Raw genomic sequence first — 22,114 nt, 5'->3', positions numbered from 1 at the left:
CTAAGTGAGTGACTACTCATCAGGTACAAGATTAAAGTATCACATTTGACCAGGGTTATATTCCAGCAGGATGAAATGAAATGAACTAGAGAAAAAGCAAATAGGCTTTATGCAGACTCGGGTTTACAGCTACCTAAAGATGGTGAAATTATAAGCATTCCATCTGCTCACCAGCTGTGGTCTCTAATCCTCTTTAATAACTTCAGCCTGCACGACTCCATGAGAATCCAGGCGTCTTCCAAATTTCACTTTACATCAGGTGCCAGGATTGATTTTTAGACACCAGTCTCCAGTGAAAGCAGCATAAAGTTGATTTCACTGGCAGGTGCTAATTTTCAGAAGAGTGAAAGGAAGTGCGAAGAGAGACTAAGAATGGGGAAGAAAGACATTAAGAAGGATCCAAAATCATCACATTGAGGCTTTAGGGTTCTATGCTGTCCAGCAAAGCCCAAATGCTCAGATAAAGAATATGAGCCTGAAATGTAAAGTTAAAATTTCCCTAAAACTGATAAAAAGCAACATCTAAAAAAATTATGTCCAGTTATGTCTACAAGGAGGTTATGAATTCTGCAGCAGTCACTCCTTTTCCCCACTGCAAGCCATAACCTCTACCTTTTGGTCGCCAACTAGAGACGTGGTCTTGGCACCATGAACACTCCCTGTTGTCACAGAGCTCAGCTGCTTTTTCCTTATGGTTTTCAAGGGGTTCCCAGCCAGGCTCCACACAGGTGGTCATCACAGCTCAAGTCAAGACAGAAAAGGTGTTTTACTAGAGAAAACACCCAAATTTTACTCAAGATACAAGCAAGACTCACATGACTGTTTTATCACTTTTACACGCCGAAATGCCTTTCCAGCCTCCACCCTTAAGAGAGTCACTGTAGAGAGGAAGAGGAGGAATGATTCCTTTATGGGTTCTGAGCTTGGTGACAGCCTGGTTTCTAGGCAAACACAGGCTTGTCATGTCCTCTGTATGGTATGTTCATAATACCTTTAGTTCACACTGCTGAAATCTTTTTGAAAAAAAAGGTGGAATTACAGGTCTCTGCCTAAACCCAGTGGTGATATGGACCCAAGTGACAATGTCATGAGGCCTAGGCTTTGCTTTCTATTCACATGTCTTCTACCAGAACAGGCTTATCTCCTGGGCTACAGGTCAGAGGCTTCCTTTCCTAGAATGCTGTTATTAGAGGGCTCTCTGAACCAGGGTGGAGTCTACCCTGGTTTCACAATGTCAATGTATTATCTGGTAGAGAAGGCTTTCATATGTGTATGGAGTCTCCAGTAATAATTCTCAAAGTAGAACCTGTTGTTCTATCTCTCATTTTATTAACCTTTGGAAGATGATGAATCCCATTTTTATTTCTGGCACAGACTTGAGGTTTCCTTAAGAGCTCCCTCCTAAGAACACAGTGACCAATGGAGGTGGCCCTGAGTGGAAGAGCCAAGTGGGAACAAGTGAGCAAACAGTCCCCAGCACTAGTACAAAGTGGCCAGAAAGGTTCCACGACGTGTCCCTGCAATCAGAGAAGAGTACTTTCATCTCCTCTTTCAACATAACAAGAACATATAAAACCATTCTGACTGCCAAAGATGCTGAATAATACAAAAGTTGTACCATTTTTTAAAGATGATTTAATAAAAGTGCTAAGAGAACCAGACTACTAAGAGCTGTTGTCCAAAAAACATCCCCACACTATGGGAGAAATCAATACTTTCAAACAAGAGGTTGAATCAGTTTCCATATTAAAACTGTGTTTTAATCTTCCAAAATGTTTTCATTGCCATGCAGTGAAGAGTATCTGAGTGAGGTTTTAATCCCTATGAATCACAGGATACAGTGTAAACTGGATATGGGAAAACAGAAAGTGCAGGTTCCGCGGAAGGGTAAGAGCTAATGGTAGCAGAAAGAATCATGGATTGCCAAAAGTGATTCTGCACCCACTAAAAGAGGCTAATTCTCCCAAACAAAAATGGGGTGGAGGGAGCAGTGACAATAGTTTATTACTTTCATTTGGCAGAAAGGAAATATAAGACTTCATTTATAGGGAAAGAGCGTCACCTGTGGGGATGAAATAGGCTTAGCATAAAATTCTTACCTGTCTGTTCAGTTTCTCCAAAAAGCATTTTGCACTACATGCCATGTGATTCTGGCACACACAAACTGCATAATGAACTATCTGGTAACTCTTTCCAACTGTAATTGGAATTCTGTATTTTAAGCCAAGCCTTATAAAATGAAAAATTTTAAATAAAAAACAAAATTCAGCATTTCTTATCTATAAAAGATGTTTGGAAGTCCCTTTGAATGAGCTCTGCACTTGAACTTCTGACGCCAGTCTGTCTCCTATATATTCAAGGGGCTAACTCTGGTGGGAGAATATAGACAATATACACATACATAAAACCCACCTTATGAGGTCAGCAAGTGGTGGGCACCATGATGAGTATTTTTTCAAGGATAATGAGATGGAATAGTCATGGAAGGCCTTTCTGACTCTGAAGCATTGGGGCTGCTCCAGGTAGGATAAAGAGAAAGAGAACTTGCAAGGCTCAGGAAACAGCAAGAGCAAAGGCCCTGGGGCAGGCAGGGCCCAGCATGTTAGAGTACTGGAAAGAAAGCCCTGTGTCTACAGCCCAGGGAGCAGGAGCAGAGCTGGAAAGGGCTGAGGTAGCATAGCAGTCAGCTGATGCAGAAGGTTGTAAGAAGCGTAAAGAGTCTGTACTTTATGCTACATTCAGAAGGAAAACACAGGGGTTTTAATAAGATCCTCTGGCTACTGTGCAGAAAAATGAATAGTAAGGAAACCAAAGTTAAAGCAGAGAGACTCACTCAGTGAATAAAATATCTATGCAGGTGTACATGCACACAGAGATTTAAAAACCAACACTGTATAAGGAAAAGCTTTGTACCTTCTCAATTTTGCTTTAACCTAGAACTGCTCTAAAAAATTTAAGACTTCAAAAAGTAAGCACTATAATAATATTGGACATTTAGGGGAAAAGTCACATTTGATGAAATGTACTTTAGATACACGGAAACCTACTACTTGTTTCACAATAATCAATGTGATTTTCTACACCCACAGAAAAGCAAGGATTTGCAGCACACTTGCTCTACAATCTAAAGAATCCAAAACAGGGAGTTTTAAATCATGACATGCATGCTTCATCACAGTCTGAAGTCATCCTTGTTCTGAGTGCTGCTGATCAGAGATACACTGCACTAGAGCCTGGAACATTATTCTAGACAGCGAGTAATACCAAAAGCAGTAAGTCATATTCTCTACATTTAAGATTTCAACATATTTCCATGAATGTGGTGGCTCACAAAAAAAGCCAAATTCTACTAAGTGGAAAACGTATTTCAGTCTCCAGAGCTGTCCTCAAATAGTAAAACAATTTACCAGACATACTTAGATGGTTTTCCCCAAACTCCTTTATTTTGCTCATTTAAATTGGCTCCAAAGGAACTGGCAGGGCACAGTATATGCTGTAAGTGATTGATACTCTTATGGAAAAAACATGTAAGAAGCTAAAACTAAAAGGCTTATAACTATGCACAAAGTTAAAAGGCCTAAATAGATTTCGTATTTTAAATGTATTGAAAATAAGATTGGAGAAACTATTCTAGAGAGGAGACATGGTGTCATCCCCTCGGGTTCTCTTCCCTCTTAGTAGGTCCCAGCAATACCACTAACCTAGCACATCTGATACAGCTGGACCTGGCTACAGGGAAGACTCATGTTACTGGACCGGAACTTCACCCTCCATTCCTTGATTTCCCACTTACTGTCACAGCGCCTGTACCTGCTGCCTTCTGTCATGTGTAATCTTGTATGACCTTGGTTCATACTATAAAATCCAGCTGCATTTTCATGTTGGTCAAAATTTTTTTCCTATCATATTCTTATTTCTTCACGTACCCCAATTTTATTACCCTCGACCTCTCACTTTCGGACTCCTTATAACAGCAGTCCAAGGAAACTTTTGAAACCCACTGCAGATACAGTTTGGACTACTTTGTTCATCCAAGCAATGATCTGATGAAATTTAAACTATAAAGTTATATATACTTAACTTTGATTGATATATACACACCTACACAATCATACACACACACACACACACACACAAAATCTCCTACCAATTTCACAGACTCATAAAATTCTGGAAGAGGACAGAATCTTAAATGATTTCAAATACTGGGTTGGCCAAAAAGTCCATTTAGTTTTTTCCATTAAATAAAAGACACATTTTTCATTTTCACCAATAACTTTATTGATTTTGGGCATTTTGAATATGTCAGCTCTTTCCCACTATTGGCTTCTAGTGAGTACAGGCCAGGGGTGCTGCTAAACATCTTCCAATGCAAGGGACTGTCCCACAGCAAAGAATATTTGGCCAAAATGCCAAAAGTACCAAGAAACTTCGCAAACCATTTTTGACACATTCAATCAGTCACAGCACCTTCTCCATACCCTGCACAAATCTTTGTGTGTATGTTTCAGTGGTGTTTTCACCTTCCTTAAAATAATAAAGCATAACATGCCAAAAATGTTGCATATTTTCTTCCATCTTCAATATTAAAATGCTGAACAAAAATTCACCAGTTTTGATAAGTTATTTCTAAAATGCACACTGATATGACAGCTGTCACAATACAACCTAACAAAATTGATCTGAATGAAGTTAAAGACAACTAAGCACTGCTAGAGCCATCGAATGGGAAAAAAAACTAAATGAACTTTTTGGCCAACCCAATACTATTACATACATAGTTAAAATCTTCTGTCTTTCTATTTCAGGCAAAACACCCACACAAGGGTAAAAAATGAAATCTTTAAGACATAATTTCATTATGCCAGGCAATAATTATTAAAAATATAGCAAGGTAAATAACAGGGCTTTAGAATTTATCACCTTCATGATACCTTGGGGTCCATTTCCAAAATTAAAGCAATTATTAGACCCTGCCTAGATAACAGCTCTCAAGGAAAGGATGCATGTACTCAATCGGTAGCATTCGCCATGCAGGCAATGGCTAACAAGCATCAGTTTTCTTACGGAATTCCCTTGGAGTAACTATATAACAGCTATTAACTATTATAAAATCACTATATTCACTAAGATTTTGAAAGCTTTGTGAGTTTTATCTCATGCTAGGTAAAAACTATCTTAATTTCCTCTTTGAAGATAAAATATGTTCCAAATTAAGAAAGGTTCCTTTCACTTCTTTTTGGGAAATGCCATTAACTCCACTATTCATATCTTTAAAGGAATTATACAGATCCTGTCATTTAGCTTCCATGAAACATGCCGAAAAATACACATCCACCATTGTACATGTATATACACATACAAGTCCACAAGATAGCTCACTCCTATTTCCACAGTTAAAGTGATCAATTGTTACAGGATTCAGTTGACTTGCCTCAGTTAGCTTAATTTACTGTGCAGAGATTTCCCTGATGCGTCTGCTACCATCAAGAGAGGAGGTGGCTGTACCAAATGATTCCTGACCTGCGTTACTTCTTAGAGACAGGTACTTGGTGCTGCTCTTGTATGTCTATATTGATGGTAACTCACAGAAAAGCCTGTGGCGGATGCTAAGCAGAGTCAGGTGATACATCAATCAGACCTAAACACTGTGGAGGACAGTGGGCTGGCTCTGGCCAGGTTTCTAGTTGGGGGACACTAGAAGTAGTCTGCAGTAGGCCGAAAAATGGCCCACGAGTCCCTGGAACCTGTGAGTGTTATCTAACATGGCAAAGTACTGGGATTAAGCATGCTGAGATGGGAAAATTACCCAGGATTATCTGAGTGGGTCTTACATGAAATCACATATATGCTTATAAGAAGGTACAATAGATTTGACATACATGGAGGAATAAGCTATGTGAAAATGGAGCAGAGAGAGATTTGAAGATGCTGGTTTTGAAAATGAAATAAATGCAGCCACAAGCAAAGGCTGGAAAAGAAGAACAGATTCTTCCCTACAGCTTCGGCGGGGAGCCTGACTACAGCAACACCTTGAATTCAGCCCAGAGGTACTGATTTTGGAATTTTGACCTCCAAAATTGTATTCTCCAGATTCTCTCCAGTACTATTTAAACAACTTTCTGTTGTTTCTCTCCAGATTCTCTCCAGTACTATTTAAACAACTTTCTGTTGTTTAAATCACTGACTTTGTGGTAATTTGTTAGTTGGAAACTAACACACAGCCTGTCAGAGGTATGCTCCATTGTTCAGTAATTTCCACGTGAACAGAGAGAGCAAGGAAAACCAAGCCAAATCAAATGAACTGAGTTCCTAATATGTGCCAGGACTGTGTTAGAATTTATCATAAACTTTTCTAATCCACTCTCCTAGTAATACAGAACAGACACTTGCTACTGAATTTTTGGGGTCTGACAGTGACTAGGTCACTATACTGCATTATCCCAAATTTAGTACAGGGATAACAAAGACTGAGATTATGGACATTTACCCCTGCTCAAACGCAGTTTCCTAGTCTCAGAAGTTAATGCCAATCTTTTTCTTTTGATGTCCTGTTCTCCTCATCTTGTGCATTAAAATGGTTCAAAAATGCCGAGGGAACATCTGCTCAAAACAGTGTAGGAGCAAGATGGATAACATACTTTCCAATAAAACGGGAGCTCGTACTTTTGGTAGCCGATACTATGTACAGCGTCCATAAACCTAGGCCTGAAACACCCCCTGGAGACTTATGAAATTGGATAGAACTGAAAAATTACACACAAGTTTCCACAAAATATCCAATTCTCAAATGCTTCAAATTTCTCTTAAAAAAAAGTAATTTTCCAGGAAGAAAACCCGCCAACTAAATAAAGTATAATTAACATAATTGTCACCTATGATTACCACTTGTCTAGAAATGGCTTATTTTCCATTTTGGTGTCTCTTCACCAGCATTAATCAATATGACTCTAGCCACCCTTTCAAGTAAACATCTTGGGCACTGTAACTTTATTCCATTTTATTTCATGGTAACTTTATAAAATCCAGTATATCCTGCCTTCAACACATAACTAACTGATCCTCTGCTTCCCCAAAATATCCCTTTTGATATGCTGCCTGCAGTGGATGAATCATCTGCATTCCTTGGTGTTCAGTTTTCTCTTACTCTTTCTTGACATTGAAAAAGAGGAAAAATTTAACTGTGCCAGCAGCAAATAAACAAATGAATGAACAAATAAAAATTCTGGATTTTAAGTTCACTTGTAGTACTAGCAATGATAAATATGGCAGGTGATGGACACCAAGTTATACAGAGTGGGGAAGAAAAAGAGAAATCACAGAATTAAAAAAAGCAAGGAACAAAGAAATGTATACAATAGGAGAAGAAGGAGAATGAGTGAGAATTTATAAAACATCCCACAGACTATCAAGTCCAGAAAACCAAAGTTCTGAAAGCTGAAGTACAGAGGCTAATGTATAAAAGATTATTACTGTATTTCCCATTCCAACCATGAAGTAGCATGGCCACAGAATGGTAACCAACTGACCCTGAAATTATTTAAAAGAAATGATGGAGAAAACAGGTGTGTATGCATTGCAGAATCAGGCAAAATCAGAAGGAAATCTTATAATGTATGTATCTATACTTCCTAAAAGATAGACTTTCCTTCATAAAATACTAATGTAGTAGGGAGTTATCAAGCTTAATAAAGACGGTTTTGCCCTCATGAATGATAATCTAGATGGTGCCAAGTCCACTAAATCCAGAGAGTAAAACCTATGGATAATAATAGTTCATAAACATGGAAACCTTAAATAACATCAAAATATAGTTTCAAATTAAAAACTGCCTATAATTGAATTCGAGCCATCCTCTCACAGATGACAGGGTGAGCAGTAGGTAATATTGATGGCATCAGTGTGTTTAAAAAAGTAAAATAAAAAAAAAGCCCTGAGAGCTAAAGAGTTATGGCACCAATAACCATTTTTCACTTGAGTAACACATGATTTTTAAGCAGTTTTCAAGAGATGCTGATATCTTACGGAGTTCCTTGAGGCCTTGAAGCCACATTCCACATACAGATAAATCTTCCTGAAAGACTAAATATTATTTTTTAATGTGCTTGGCAAAATACTGAAATAGTTTTGAGGAACTCAGTGAACTTAAAATATGGCAGTTTCTTCACTGCTCATTTTAAGGATCTCACTGTTCCATATAATAATTTGAGTCTTTTCAAATACTAGCGAAAAAGAGGCCAATGTAAGTTTGCCATGTGACTTAAGAGTAGCAGTAATAAATTCATTTATAAAATTTAAAAAAAATTGTTGGTAGGCCTAGTTCTTTCTCTCACTTCCTCATTTGCTTCAATGAGGTAGTTCTAATAAGAAAACAAAGCAAGGCTTTGGCATATAATAAAAATGCTATTGATACTCCTTTTTATTACAGATAAAGGTGAAGTGAAAGTGAACTTCCTTCCTTCTCTGCAGAAAGAACTGACTGCATTTTAAAGAGGCCATGGTTTGAGAGAGGACCGACAACCACGGTATCTTCAGTTAAAGCAGGCTGCTTTTAACATAGGCACACTGACCCAAGGGTAAAGGCGAACCCTTTTCTTGTTCTAATTTTTTTAAACTAAAAAATGAGGGAAATTTTCTAGATTTCCAGCTTTTAACTATTATCAAAACTCTAAAACAGCTCTTTAACAATACAGATTGCTATTCAAAAACCCAATACTTCAATATTGCGCCCTGCTACCTCCTTTCAAAGTTCTTCAAAAGACTGAGTTTTTAATTCGCTTATCACATCAATGTACACTACAGTGTTGGGAAAGCCCCAATAGGAAGAGTAAGGGGTTCATTCATAGGGAGATTTGCTTGAAGTGGAGCAGCCAATAAAAAGGCTCACTGACCACAATAGGGCACCCCTCAACCCTGGCAAATGTTTAGTGGGAGGAAAGGAATATATAGAAATGGAACATAAAACCTCTCCTATTTTCTGCCTCTTATTTTTTCCAAATTACCTTTATTCCACAGCCCATCTTATCTTCCCTGCCCACTGTGTTTGTTCTTTCATTTCACTTGTTTTCCAGTGTTGCCCCTTCCTTTGATTTCCAAGCCCACACCCCTGAGGTCCTTCTCACTTGTCCCCCTCCTCCTAAACCTGGGGAGGGCGAATCATCCCATCACTATCACCTAGTCTTTCGGGCCCCTCTTTGAGCACAGTGTCTATAGGGAAACCCCCCATGCTTCTGCTGTAGTTGTGAAGTAGTTAGGACCTTACATTTTCCAAAAATTCAACACCAGAGGAAAAAAAGAAGAAATTTTACAGTCAACTACAAGGATATTTATACCCTTTACTTTGTCTGCGAAGAGGAAATCAAAAGCAATGAGCTAGTATCACTACTGTTTCCCAGGGATCTTTCCCATTTCCCATTTGATGTTCTCTGCTCAATTCTTAATATAATTTCAAGGTCTTGTTAAAGCATCAAAAACTGGAACAGGGTAATATGGTCTCCTACACTGTGGTGTGTTTGCTTGGGCAAATTAAATTTAAAATAAAGCCACGGCTAGTCATGGCAGAAAAGGATGACTTGTGATTAGCACATTTGCAAAACTGATTATAATTGTCATGTTACAACATATTGACCCTATAAAAGCAAAGATTCAACAGCCTGTCTTCATATAACAGCAGTTAAATGGAGGGATCCTAAAGCACCATTCCACAGGAGATCCAGTGACAAATCAATGTTGATATAACAGCTGGAAAGTAGCCAAAATTCCATCACAAATGCTGAGACTAGTTCAGATAGACCATTCATAGAAACGTTTTCTGGCTCTGCCCACTGGTAGCCAGCTTCTGTGATGCCACCCTCCCTTCCCCACCCCAGCCCCTGCACATCCTGCCCTGGTATTCACACCTCTGTGGAGGCCTTCCACAATGTATCAACAGACACGGCGTGTGACTAATGGAACATGACCAACAGAATATGGAAATGATGGTGTATGATTTCTGAGCTACAAGAAAAAATGTTAAACTTTGAAATTTAGTGGGTTTCCTAGGTAGCTTATCCACCTGCATTAACTAACTGTCCCGATAGCAAGTAAAATGAGTGTCAGCAAAATAAGTATCAAAAAGTTGTCATCCACCCAAGTCATCTCCATGCAGCCAACCCTCCCCCTTCTCTCCCAACACTTCTGATATCTAGCAGAGTAATTTAAAGCAGTCAGTGTGTCGAGCAGGTTCAAGAAGAATCAAGCTGGCCTGTCATGCTCCCCTCCTCAGTCTCACAAGAGAATCCAACCCAGAGGTGAGGCAGAGAAAAGATGAGGAAAGAAGGCTAAATTTTATTCTTGTCCAGAACTCATCATATTGCTTGTGTGTAGCCAAAGCCAAGATAATTGTGGGAGGTCTGGATGCCCCCGGTAATCCCTTCCTATCTCAAGTCCTTGGCACTGCAGGTTACTCAGCACTGACCCCGACTGCAGGATGCCCTGCCCCTCGGCACTCTGCGGGGTCTGCTCCCGGCTGCGTGTTCGGCTAACGTGATCCATAGGAGGCAGTTCTCACAAGCAGAAAAAAGTTACGGTCTTTCTCCACCCACACTCTTTTAAATATTTTTAAAATACGTTGTAAGAATGTGAAACTGTAGTAAGAGCTCATGACAGCCCTCTGAAATACAAGCTATTAACTACCCCCATTTTATACATACAGGAAGAAACTGCAGCTTTGGGAGATTAATTATCTTCTCCAAAGGAATACAGCTCACAACTGACAGAACTAGAACCAAATACCAGGTTCCCACTAGTAAGTTATTTGGCTTCTAAGCATGGCACCTTTGTGGTGATGACCTAGGACCCAGTTAAATCCAGAATTCACCTTCATTAAATGAGAGAATGACATATAAAAGTTTCAACTCAATAAAATTGAAGGTTATATATGTACCAGAAACAAGCCACGTCATCCCTTACATCTGCTATTTAAAAGGGTTTTTTTTGTGATGACATGTATTTACCAACACAGGTTCTGATGTCATCTAAATGCCTCTGTGATCAGTTCCCAAGAAAGCAAAAGGGCAGAGAAAATAATACGGGTTCACGGAGGTAAGTACTATATATGGTAGAAACTGATCAAAATTCTGCCCTCAATCTTCTGGTGAACATTCACTTCAAGAGGAAACTCAAAGAATTTTTTTGCATGTTGTTTGTCATGTTACACGTAGGTGAAAAATGTGAAGCTTCAAATATGACTTAATGAGTTAAAACTTCTTAAATTGACATGACAAAAATGTTTCATCCTGCCTGTTGGAAAAATCATGTACTTAATACCTTTAAAACATTCCAGACTGCAACATAAAGACAGTGGAAAGGGCAAAAAGAAAGGGTAAGCGATGTAACCTGCTAATGCAACCACACACTCTGCTCATTAGCGACGATTTGGGCCACCACAGCTCCTCTCTGTTGAGCCACAGACTTGCCTGTGCACCAGTCAAGTCAACACCACTCGAAGGGAAAAAAAAATAATTGGCATTCTGGGGTCTTAGAGAAAAAGAGTTATTCATAGTTTGACTGCTGCAGTCCTGGCCCTTAGAAGGGAACGCCCAGGTCAGAAGGTACCTGTCAATTAGCAGCACACTCCTGAAAACAGCCTTCAGTCCCCAGGCCCGTCTCCTCTCCCATCCCATAGGTAAGCGGCTGCAAGTGTTAAGGCCTGAAGTCACTCGGAGGCCTCCACGACTGGGGATGGGCGGACCTGGCAGCCCACATTTAAAATGGAAGTGAGGGTGTGAACTGCCCAGTTTCTTGCCAAAAAAGAATGTCTCTTGCATTTTGATCCAGGGGTCCACATTATCCTTAAAAAAATACGTTATTTGCACTTGTTTGGACTATTTTCACTTTTCAGATTGTACTTGGCAGAAAGATGGAGACATTCCACTGACCTGAGCTCACTTATGGTTTTTTTTCATGATTTCTTGATACTGTTGCCATGCTTAAGACGTGTCCGCAGCTGCAGACAGGTGAACACACACAGGATTTATCACCAAAGGCTTGAGAGAGAAGCAATAACAAAACTCCATCTAGAAACTGTGCACTTTCAAATGCAGTGAGGAGAGTACACAGGCCAGGAGAACAAAAGAACCCTGCCCCCTCCACAACCGAACTCTCTTCCAAAACACCCTGTCTGAGCATGCAGAGGGGGAAGTGTGCTCACGGGGTAGAAAAGGATGCTAGTGAAAGAAGAGATCAGCCCCTCGTGTGGTGTGAAAGCCCCACTAAATATCTTATTTTAAGCAGAAAAGCACCAGTGTTCTCTCTCTCTTGCAGGGAGCCAAGACCAAAAGAGATTCCAGAAGAAAATCCGCCTGGACTCCCAACATTCCAGACCTTATTAACCGGAGGCCCATCCTTTCAAACAAAGGACACACTGTCCACACCGCACAGGTGGGTGCAGCCACCCCTGCCTGGATCGCACACTGTCCGGCCAAGGGCAGACTCCAAGGACCGGCGGCTGTCCACAGTCTCAGACCCACTACAGTAAATCTTATCTGCAGAATGAATAAACTCTTCACGCCCATTTTCAGTAAACAGACACTGGGGTCAGATTCTGTTTTCTGAGCAATGATAGCAAAATACAGGGAGAGAAAAAAAAACGTCAGAGAGGACCTTCTGAGAAGGAACTAGAATACAAACACCCGACAATAGAACTACGGCTTGGGTCCAAAGGCAATTGTGATCTCTGAAGGAAGACAGCACAAGAATAATGCTTTTGTCACCAGCTTCCAATGTTACAGTCAGAAATTATGACTCTAAGTGGTGGAATTTCATCTGAAGTGTAACTGAATCTCTGGATTCTCAACAATTCCAAAAGTCAAAGGCCAAAAGTATGCTATATCCTCATTTCTTCCATATTTGGAATTCTTACCATTTTGTCCCAATTTTTCCCACACGGCAGGGTGAGTTCCAGAAGTCTTCCTATGAGCTCCTACCTACCTGTTAGTGACACAAAAGGGCCCTCCCACCACCAGTAGGTCCTCCCCAGATATTTGATTTTCACTCTGAATCCACAGAATCTTTTTGAGTAGATACCCTTCTTCTCCTGTCTGCGGAAATATGCCAAAGGGACTAAACTCTGCTGAAAATTGGGGAATTTCAGTCACAATCTGTACTCCACTGGGTAACTTCCCTAATATCATACACTGTGGTTTTTACCAAGGATAAAATGGAAGGAATAAGACTTTCCTCTCAATAAAGAGCAACAAAAACCTATTAAGCCTCTGTGAGGAAAGGCAATCAGATCATTTTAACTGGGTCTTGGCCAAAGAACAGGACGAAGGTCCAGCTCTAGCACAACAATCTGCACACAAGGACATCTTCCATCCCTGTCCCTCAACGACTATGGACTTGGTACCCAAGGACTGTTCTCCAATCACATGGTGGACAGAGAAAAAGAGAAACATTCTTGAATTATTTTCCCCTAACTAACCTGCATTATTATGCCCTGGGGAGACAGGCAGGCTTCACATGGGAGGTGGCATCTGAGCTGGTTCTTGAAGGAGGGGCCAAGAAGAGAAAATGAGGCAAACAGTCATGAAATGGGACAAAACTTTGGATGGGGCTGTGGGGTCTGACATACTTTAGGAGGCTGGCAGGTGCCACAGTAAGCAGTTCAGACTTGATTCCCTGGACAACGGGGACCGCCACGGAGGTTCCTTAAGGAGGAGAACGGCATGTTTGGATCTAATGTAGCTGCAGCTGCACTTAATACAGAGAATGGAATGGAGAGGAAAACATAATCACACATCTTAAAACAAGTTGTCCCCTGGAAGGTCTATCAAGGATCACACTGAGCAAAGGGAATCATAACTGCAGCCCATAAGAAATGTATGAGGAGACACCAAAAGACAGGGCCCACAAAGAAGGGTGCCCCTGGAGGGGACCCACAGTGCTCCCTCCCTCGGAGCTGCCAGTGTCCCATAATGAGGTGTAAGAAGATAGGTGAAATCTGGAGCCTGGCTGGAGGTGCCTGATTTCTGCCCCAGTAGCAGCCCCTCCCAGACAGCCTGAATGCGACTTTCAGAAGGAGTGGTCCGGGTTTAGCTTTCAAATTGTAAGATGGGTTTAAGGAGAAGGAAGCCACGTCTGGCTTACCAGGGAGGAAGGGCAGGGGAAGGGCATGAAGGGCAGAGGGAAGGCCATCAGACAGGAGGGTAGAGAGATACCTGTTTTGAGAAGGGGATCACCTGGATAAGGGTTGATCCTAAGATTACAGGAGGGAGACAACAAGAATGTTCAAGTAGCCCTGGCTGGTATAGCCCAGTAGATTGGGCGAGGGCCTGTGAACCAAAGGGTCACCGGTTTGATTCCCAGTCAGGGCACATGGCTGGGTTTCAGGCCAGGTCCTTGGTCTGGGACATGCAAGAGGCAACTACATACTGATGTTTCTCTCCCTCTCTTTCTCCTTCCCTTACCCTCTCTGAAAATAAATAAAATCTTAAAAAAAAAAAAAAAGAATGTTCAAGTAACAAGGGTGACTGTTATAATGAGGTGCTAAAAAGTAAGCTAGGCTATATTTAATAACAGGAATTAAAATACCCATTTTGCAGATGAAGGTACAGAGATGCAGGAAATAGTAAAAGCAAACAGCAAGTAACAAAGCCTGAATCTGATAACAAAGCCCCAAATGTTCTCCACCCACATCACACCATTAACTCCAGGTAGTTAGTGCAAGGAAACAGGCATCCTCCATTTCTCTGGGGCACTGTGGGAGTCTGTCCTGCCTAGGCTGTTTTCCTGAAGGTAATCGTAAATGAGAGGTGGAGCTGGCTGCAAAGTTCTATCCTTGAGCAATGAAGCAATCTGTTCTAGAAGAGGAAATGGTACAATAACTACGTGTTCAAATAGAAGGCCTGTTCTGGAAAACAAAGCAATTAAGAACACAGGATTCACTCCACAAATATTTACTGAGTACCTACTATCTACCAGGCATAGTTCTAGGAGGTGGGTAGAGGGAACGCTTAGTTAAACTAAGTTCCTACATCATATTGGGTACAATGTCGTGAACAACACTTTCCATAACCACCCGTAATATTAGACAGTAGTTCTCTTGGCTGACCATCACGCCCAATGAGACTGATGATAGATAGATAGATAGATAGATAGATAGATAACTTCAAAGAAACAAAAAACCATGAAGCCAGATCCGGCAGAGATTCTGATTTAGGGAGGTCTGAAATAAGGTTGAGGGATCTGTATTTTTTTTTGAAGTTCCACCAGGGTTTCTGAAGCACAGTTAAGAGAGAAGCAGGATGCAATAGTACATAATCTATCTCCATCTTTTTAATGTATTTATTTTTCCAGATTAACCTAAGTTATTTGCTTCTTTATATGTACTTAGTTTTATCACAGGACCAATAACAAATTTAAAGTTTGTCCCCTTTCTGTTAACGTTTGTCTTTTATAAGTGGTAAAAAGGTAATCAACTCAATTAGATTCCCTCAAAAACTGGGGAACTCTGCAGTAAAAAGGTTGGCCTCTGGAAATGTGGGCTTCTTAACCTAAGTAGAATGTAGAAAAGACCATAAGCCACATGTCATGGTTAAGTATATATCTTATTCTTGTGAAAACCACATATGAATGGAAACAGATCAATCATACTAGTATTAACTACAGTTTAATATTAATCATATGGTGCCATACACTTTAGAATTATGAGTTTTCTGGGTACAGAAGTCAGCTGCAATAAATTCAAGTACAAGATACTCTGGGAGAATGTTCCCATTTACAAGAAGTCATGGAAAAAAGCCTTCCGGGACCTTTACAGCCAGCAACTACACTCTAAGGCAGACAAGACTGAAACATGGTCCTGACTGGTGGAACTCAGGTGGTTGGGCACAGTCCCGCAAAGCACAAGGTTGCTGGTCCGATCCCCTGTCAAAGCACATGCCTGGGTTGCAGGTTCGGTCCCCTGACCAAGCATGTATGAGAGGCAACCGACCAATGTTTCTCTCCCTCTCTTTCTGTCTGCCTTCCCTTCTCTCTAAAAATAAATTTAGAAAGTTGTTTTCTTTTTTAAAAAGACTAATATGTGAACAATATAATGGACTACGTGAATAAGAGGTGCCTTTGTTCACCTACTCCACCTGATTCACATTTCCCTCTTTGTTTTGACAACCAGAAGGCTCAAAGCCTCCTACACGGCCTACATAAGCAATGCTGCAGGATTCTTTCATGGACAAACCTACTAATGTCTTCATCTGATCTGTGCTCAGTTTCCTCACATATTTATTTATTAGACTATTTTTTGGGGGGAGCTTTAGGTTCACAGCAAAATTGGGCAGCAGGTACAGAGCATGCTCTTACATGCCCTGTCCCCAAATATACACTGCCTGTCCCACCCACCAAAATCCCACACCAGAGTGGCACATTTGTTACAACCAATGAACCTACACTGACACGTCACCATCACCCAAAGCCCATAATTTACATCAGGGTGTATGTAGCTCTTGGTGGTGTACATTCTATGGGTTTTCACAAATGTCTAATGACAGGCGTCCAGCATTACAGTCTCATACAGGGTAGTTTTACAGACCTAAAACTCATCAGTGCTCTGTCTTGTCATTCCTGCTTCCTAACCCCTAGCAACTATGAATCTATTTACTGTCCCTACAGGCTTTTTAAAAATAATTACTTTTTCATTTATAGCTGACATACAATATTATATTTGTTTCAGGTATATAACAGACATTTATGTAACTCATGAAGTGATCACCCCAGTATGTCTAGCAGCCACCTGACACCATACATGGTCATTACACTATTATTGACTATATTCCCTATGCTGTACTTTATATCCCTGTGAATGTTTTTATCAACATGGAAGCAACCAAAGTGTCCCATCGATAGATGAATGGATAAAGAAAAGGTGGTATAATATAGAATAGAACATTACTTGGTTATAAGAAAGAATGAAATCTTGCCATTTGAATGGACCTAGAGGGTATTATACTAAGTGAAATCAGTCAGGCAGAGTAAGACAAGTATCATATGATTTCACTCACATGTAGAATCTAAAAAACAGCCTCCACAGTTTTGCCTTTTCCTATCATATAGCTGCAATCATACAGTATGTAGACTTTTGAGTTTGGCTTATTTCAGTTAGTAACATGCATTTAAGGTGCCTGCATGTCTTTTCATGACTTGATAGCCACCCCCCCCCTTTTTTAGCACTCCATTGTCTGGATATGTCACAGCTTATCTGTCAATTCACTTACTGAAGGCCATCTTGGTTGCTTCCAAGTTTGGTCAATTATGGATAAAGCTGCTATAAACATTAATGTGTGCAGATTTCTGTCAGGACATAAGTTTTCAATGCATTTGGGTAAATGGATACTTATTTTTGTATCTAACATATAAACCCCTCAGATTCCTATTGAAATGAGTTAGCACACACAAAACAATGCTCCATCTGACTCTTTATCTCATGGCTAAGCCACATGGAGAACAGCACTTTGAATGAATTTTAGGAGGCAAATAATGTGATAAGCATAGGAGCAATAGACCAAGTTCAAACTAAAGATGAAATAAAAATATTTTCCAGCTCTTTCCATTGTGAAACACACACTCCCAGAAGCCCACAGCACAAGTGATGTCACTATCACCAACACAATAACATGTTTTCCACACAACAGTGAGGAGCTTAAGGTACCCAAAATGATTACTCTCTGTCATAACACAGAATGCCAAACTGCCTGTAAACATATAAATGTTAGCAAACATTTTAGCGCAGATTTCAGAGCAAATCTATTTCCTCTCTTACAACTCTAAGAATATTAAAATATAGAGCAGCTTACACAGTTAGGCATATGTGTTACAAAATAACTACATGTACAAGGAAGGTATTTACTTTTGCCACAGTTAATCCTTAACTACAATAATTTTATATGCTAACGTCATTCCCACTTGATTTTATTTTCTCTTCTTTGTTATCTCTTTGCCACTCAAAGTTTATTTTATCTGCCTCTATGTGAATCTACGTTATCTTCTTTAAATCTCTCTTTGTGCCAGGAAGGACAAAAACTGTTAAAGAATATATCAAGTAATCAAGGTAGTTCAAACTCATAAGGTCTCTGAAGATAGCTTATACATTCTTTTTTTCTTTTCTATGGACTAGAATTCTCCTTAGGAAAACTTCTGATTTTTTGTGTGATTTTTATTATATGTCCAAGGTTAAAAATTATAACACCATTAGTAATATAATTTCAAACTTACTAACAGTAAGTTTGACATGACAGCAAGTTTGAAATGACAGTACCATTTGATTAAAATTATTCTTTATGGCCAACATAGCACTTTGCCTTAAGAGCTGTTTAAAACCCTCTTGAACCTTGGGTCTCTTTTATACACTTGTTTATGTTTTATTTAATAAGAATAGTGCTTGATAATAGTTATAAGAATGATTCATAAAACTTTGAAATTAAGAAAAGAATAAAGAGCAAAATTAAAAGAACATATCATACAATTCATTCAAAGAAATTACTGTTCACTTTTCACTGTTATCTTACTATTCCTGCTTTTTATGCTACAATCATTTTTACAAACAATATGGGGTCCGATGCTTGATGCTGTCTGGTTTTACCTCGTTTTCCTCTGCCCTGAGAGAGGCCCGTCTTCCCCACACAATCCTACACGAACCCTGTCTTTTTCATTCACACACAGATTCCACCTAGCTATGGTCCAATAACTTTGCTTCACTTAAGTCAGTCCACTATTTGTGCCTACACAAAAACCCTGTTTGTAAATCCTGTGGCATCAAAATAGGTTTTCTCTAAATCTGACCTAAAAACTTAATTTTAAAACACATATATCTTCTTTCACAAATTAACTGATCTACAGCCACAAGATAAATCTGCAATAACACACATGCCCTTTTCGCTGGATGTCTCTCTCTAATATGTGGTGACCCTACGTCTTCCATCTCATTCTTGGCCTGTGAACAGTTCATGCAGGTGCCAAAGGCGGCATTAATAACTGATGTCTGAAACCGAAGAGAAATAATATGCCTGTTACACAATGATAAATTTCAGTACAGCAGGAAATTACATCTTGTTTTATGATGTATAATTATTTTGAGATTTGAACTAGCCCTATATGTCTCAGAAAGGTTGTTTTACTTTGGATCTGGTCCACATCTGTCTACTTAGAGTGAAACAACGGAAATAACTGATAACTTTGTAAAAACACTTTCAGATACCTGTTACTGAAATTAAGGAAAATGTTACCTGCCACATGTAATCAGAAAATAATATTTCTGCCATCAACTGTTAATAAAAAAAAAAGATGATGCTACACTCTGTCCCTACTAAGAAAAAGATCAGAGGTCTACCACGTCATTCCTAGTGGAAAGACCAGCCATGGGAAGTAACTTTCTCATGTAAAAGGTGTTTCTTTCCGGATGACCCTGTCCTGTCAATTCACTGCTCAGGGCACACGTCTCTGCACGTTACCTTGCAAGTCTGAATCATTTGCCTTTGGACTGCTTCTTGCTCGACGCTCAGTTTTCTTAATCCCCGGCCCGCCGCCAGTGCTGCCTCCTCCACTCCCACCGCCTCCACCACTGTGGCCTTTCCCGTAGCCGTTGTACACGGTCGTGCAGTTGCTTTTGTAGATAGACGAGGGTGGGCTGTTGAGGCGATTCTGGCGGTCAATCTGGCGGTCTTTCAGTTTTTTGTGTGGAGGCTTGCTGTACTGGTCTTCCCGGGTAATGTAGCTTGACATTCCGTAGAGTGGTATAATTTCTAAAATGGACGATTATGACAAATGCAAGCTCAGTCTACATTTCCAATAATAAATTATTCAATGGTTAAATGATCTATTAATGAAAAATTTTAAAAATGTTACACAATACAGTGATATACATGTTACACATGCTTAAAATATTTTCATTTGTTTCTAATCAATCAAGGAATAAATAATCATTAAAAACCATTCTGTGTGTTCAGGAGGGTTCCAGAAATTATTATACTGAAGGAAAAATTTCATATTCTGATCAAATTAACATTTGATTTTTGCCTGTTAAAATGTATTTTCAGTTATTGCAATATACAAAGTTAGAACAAATAAAATGTCCCTAATGCATACTTAGAATCAAGATATTTAAAAGTATAGTTATTCTTGTAGACTGAACAGCATTTCTATTGGAAAGTATATAATAGCAACCAGAATATAAAGAGTTATTTGTGACAACTTAAAATATCCAACATTTGAACAAATTTTACTAAAATGATAAGAGGGGAAATTTCCATGAAAAAGAATCAAAGCTCACAGAATCAGGGGAGATAATCAAGAAGAAATTGTAGGGGTAAACATAAGCCATCTCTTCAACCTGGCACCAAACATAATGCAGGGGTCTCAAACTCCTGTGCTAGAGAAATCAGGAGGCAAGACAAACTGACTAGCAGAATGTCACCTGGCTTCACTATGCATATTTTTAAGTGGCTCAGAAGAAAATGGGGGCCTGCAAATAATCTCATGATTTGGGGGAAGGCAGGGAGAGATTATTTTAAATTTAAATCAATTAAAAATATATTCAGACATTATTAAAAATGCAATTCAGAATACAGATTGGGTTCTTACATGTTTCTAAGGACAAAGGGCTCCACATGCATAGGGTGACCATATAAATTACCAGCCTAACCCGAATACTTCTGAGGAGGAAAAAAGGACACTCCTAATCATTTCTCTAAATAAGCGACCTAAACTAGTACTGTCCTAGCCATACCAGCACTGTATGGTCAGCCCAGGCAAGGTAACAACTGATGTTTCAACTGTTCAATGGTAAAGCTCCACTTTTCATTTTCTTCCTGTTCACAAGGCTTAAAAGAAAGATTTTTAAAAAGAAAATCTTCACAGGATAAGCAATTTGTACCAGAGAAAAGGCATATGACAAAATAATTATGTTCAAATATACAAAAAGGATAACAAATATTTTAAATATCACAATGCATTACACTTGAGATTTAAAATATATAAATAAATATTCACAATGGGCACTAATATAATATTTTAAATCATAATGAGAAATTTTTAAGATCTTGTAGTTTGGGAAATTATACATTTAAATTACTTTTAGGTATGCACAATGAGAACTAAGGTAAGAATATATATATTTTATATATTATGTATGGCTTTTATGTATATAAAAAATATATAGCCCTGGCTGGTGATATTCAGTGGATTGAGTGCAGGTCTACAAAGTAATGAGTTGTGGGTTTGATTCCCAGTCAGGGCACATGCCTAGATTGCAGGCCAGCTCCCCAGTAGGGGGAGTGCAAGAGGCAACCACACATTGATGTTTCTCTCCCTCTTTCTTCTTCTCTTCCCCTTTCTCTAAAAATAAACAAAATCTTGAAATATATATATAAATATATATGGCTTTTTAAAATAAATTCAAAGGAATTCTTTTCACTGCTTTAATTTGCAATCAATGAAGGCACTGTTATTTTTATATTATTGATCTGTGCTATTTAATGAAATTATGCCAAAATACTATATGAAATGAGCACAAAATATTTATTTTGCTTAATTCTAATGAGGATTTGAATCATACTGTGGTCTAAATTGCTAAGTGCTTCATTTACAAAATAATAACTACCTGGTACCCTACCAAGGGCTGCTAAAAAGAGCCAGGCTGCTCTTCAGCAAGCAGTGAGTCAGCAGGCCAGGCTTTCACCACGTCATTCAGCTCAGACCTCACCAGAAAACTGACAAATGCTCAGTAATGCACCTTGTGTCAAAGCCCTGGATACTTTTTTAAAATTACAGTTAATTAACTGGATCCTTTCCAGTTTTCTTCCAAATGTTGTGATGGAATATACTCACTCCTCAGATATTTTGGGTATTCTGTCACTAACGATAGGAAGCTACTGACACCTCTATGAAATCAAAATATTAATTTCATCTTTTGCTATTATCTCTTCACATTCCATCATGATAGCACCTGATTCTTCAAATTATACTAAATTTCTTTGTAACTACTAAAAAAATAATAACCAATCAAATTCTACCCATAAGTTACAACAGAAAATTTCATTTAAAATACTCATATCAAATTTTTCTTTTGTTAATAAGAAAAATTACA

General features: G+C 39.2%; 1 protein-coding gene across 2 annotated transcripts in view; it reads right to left on the bottom strand.

Annotated features, from left to right (window-relative positions):
• FNDC3B (fibronectin type III domain containing 3B) overlaps positions 1-22,114 on the bottom strand; it is a 316,784-nt gene that overhangs the window by 112,533 nt on the left and 182,137 nt on the right. For both annotated transcript variants that reach the window (XM_045851135.1, XM_045851136.1), the window contains exon 6: positions 19,482-19,772. In XM_045851135.1, coding sequence (XP_045707091.1) covers positions 19,482-19,772 — 291 coding nt within the window. The remainder of the gene's footprint in view (positions 1-19,481; positions 19,773-22,114) is intronic.

Source organism: Phyllostomus hastatus, unplaced genomic scaffold (genome assembly GCF_019186645.2).
Source record: "Phyllostomus hastatus isolate PE091 unplaced genomic scaffold, TTU_PhHast_1.1 phas_contig_86, whole genome shotgun sequence".
Classification (NCBI taxonomy): Eukaryota; Metazoa; Chordata; class Mammalia; order Chiroptera; family Phyllostomidae; genus Phyllostomus; species Phyllostomus hastatus.
Note: the sequence above shows the minus strand (reverse complement) of the source record. Positions and strands in the feature narration are given on the sequence as shown.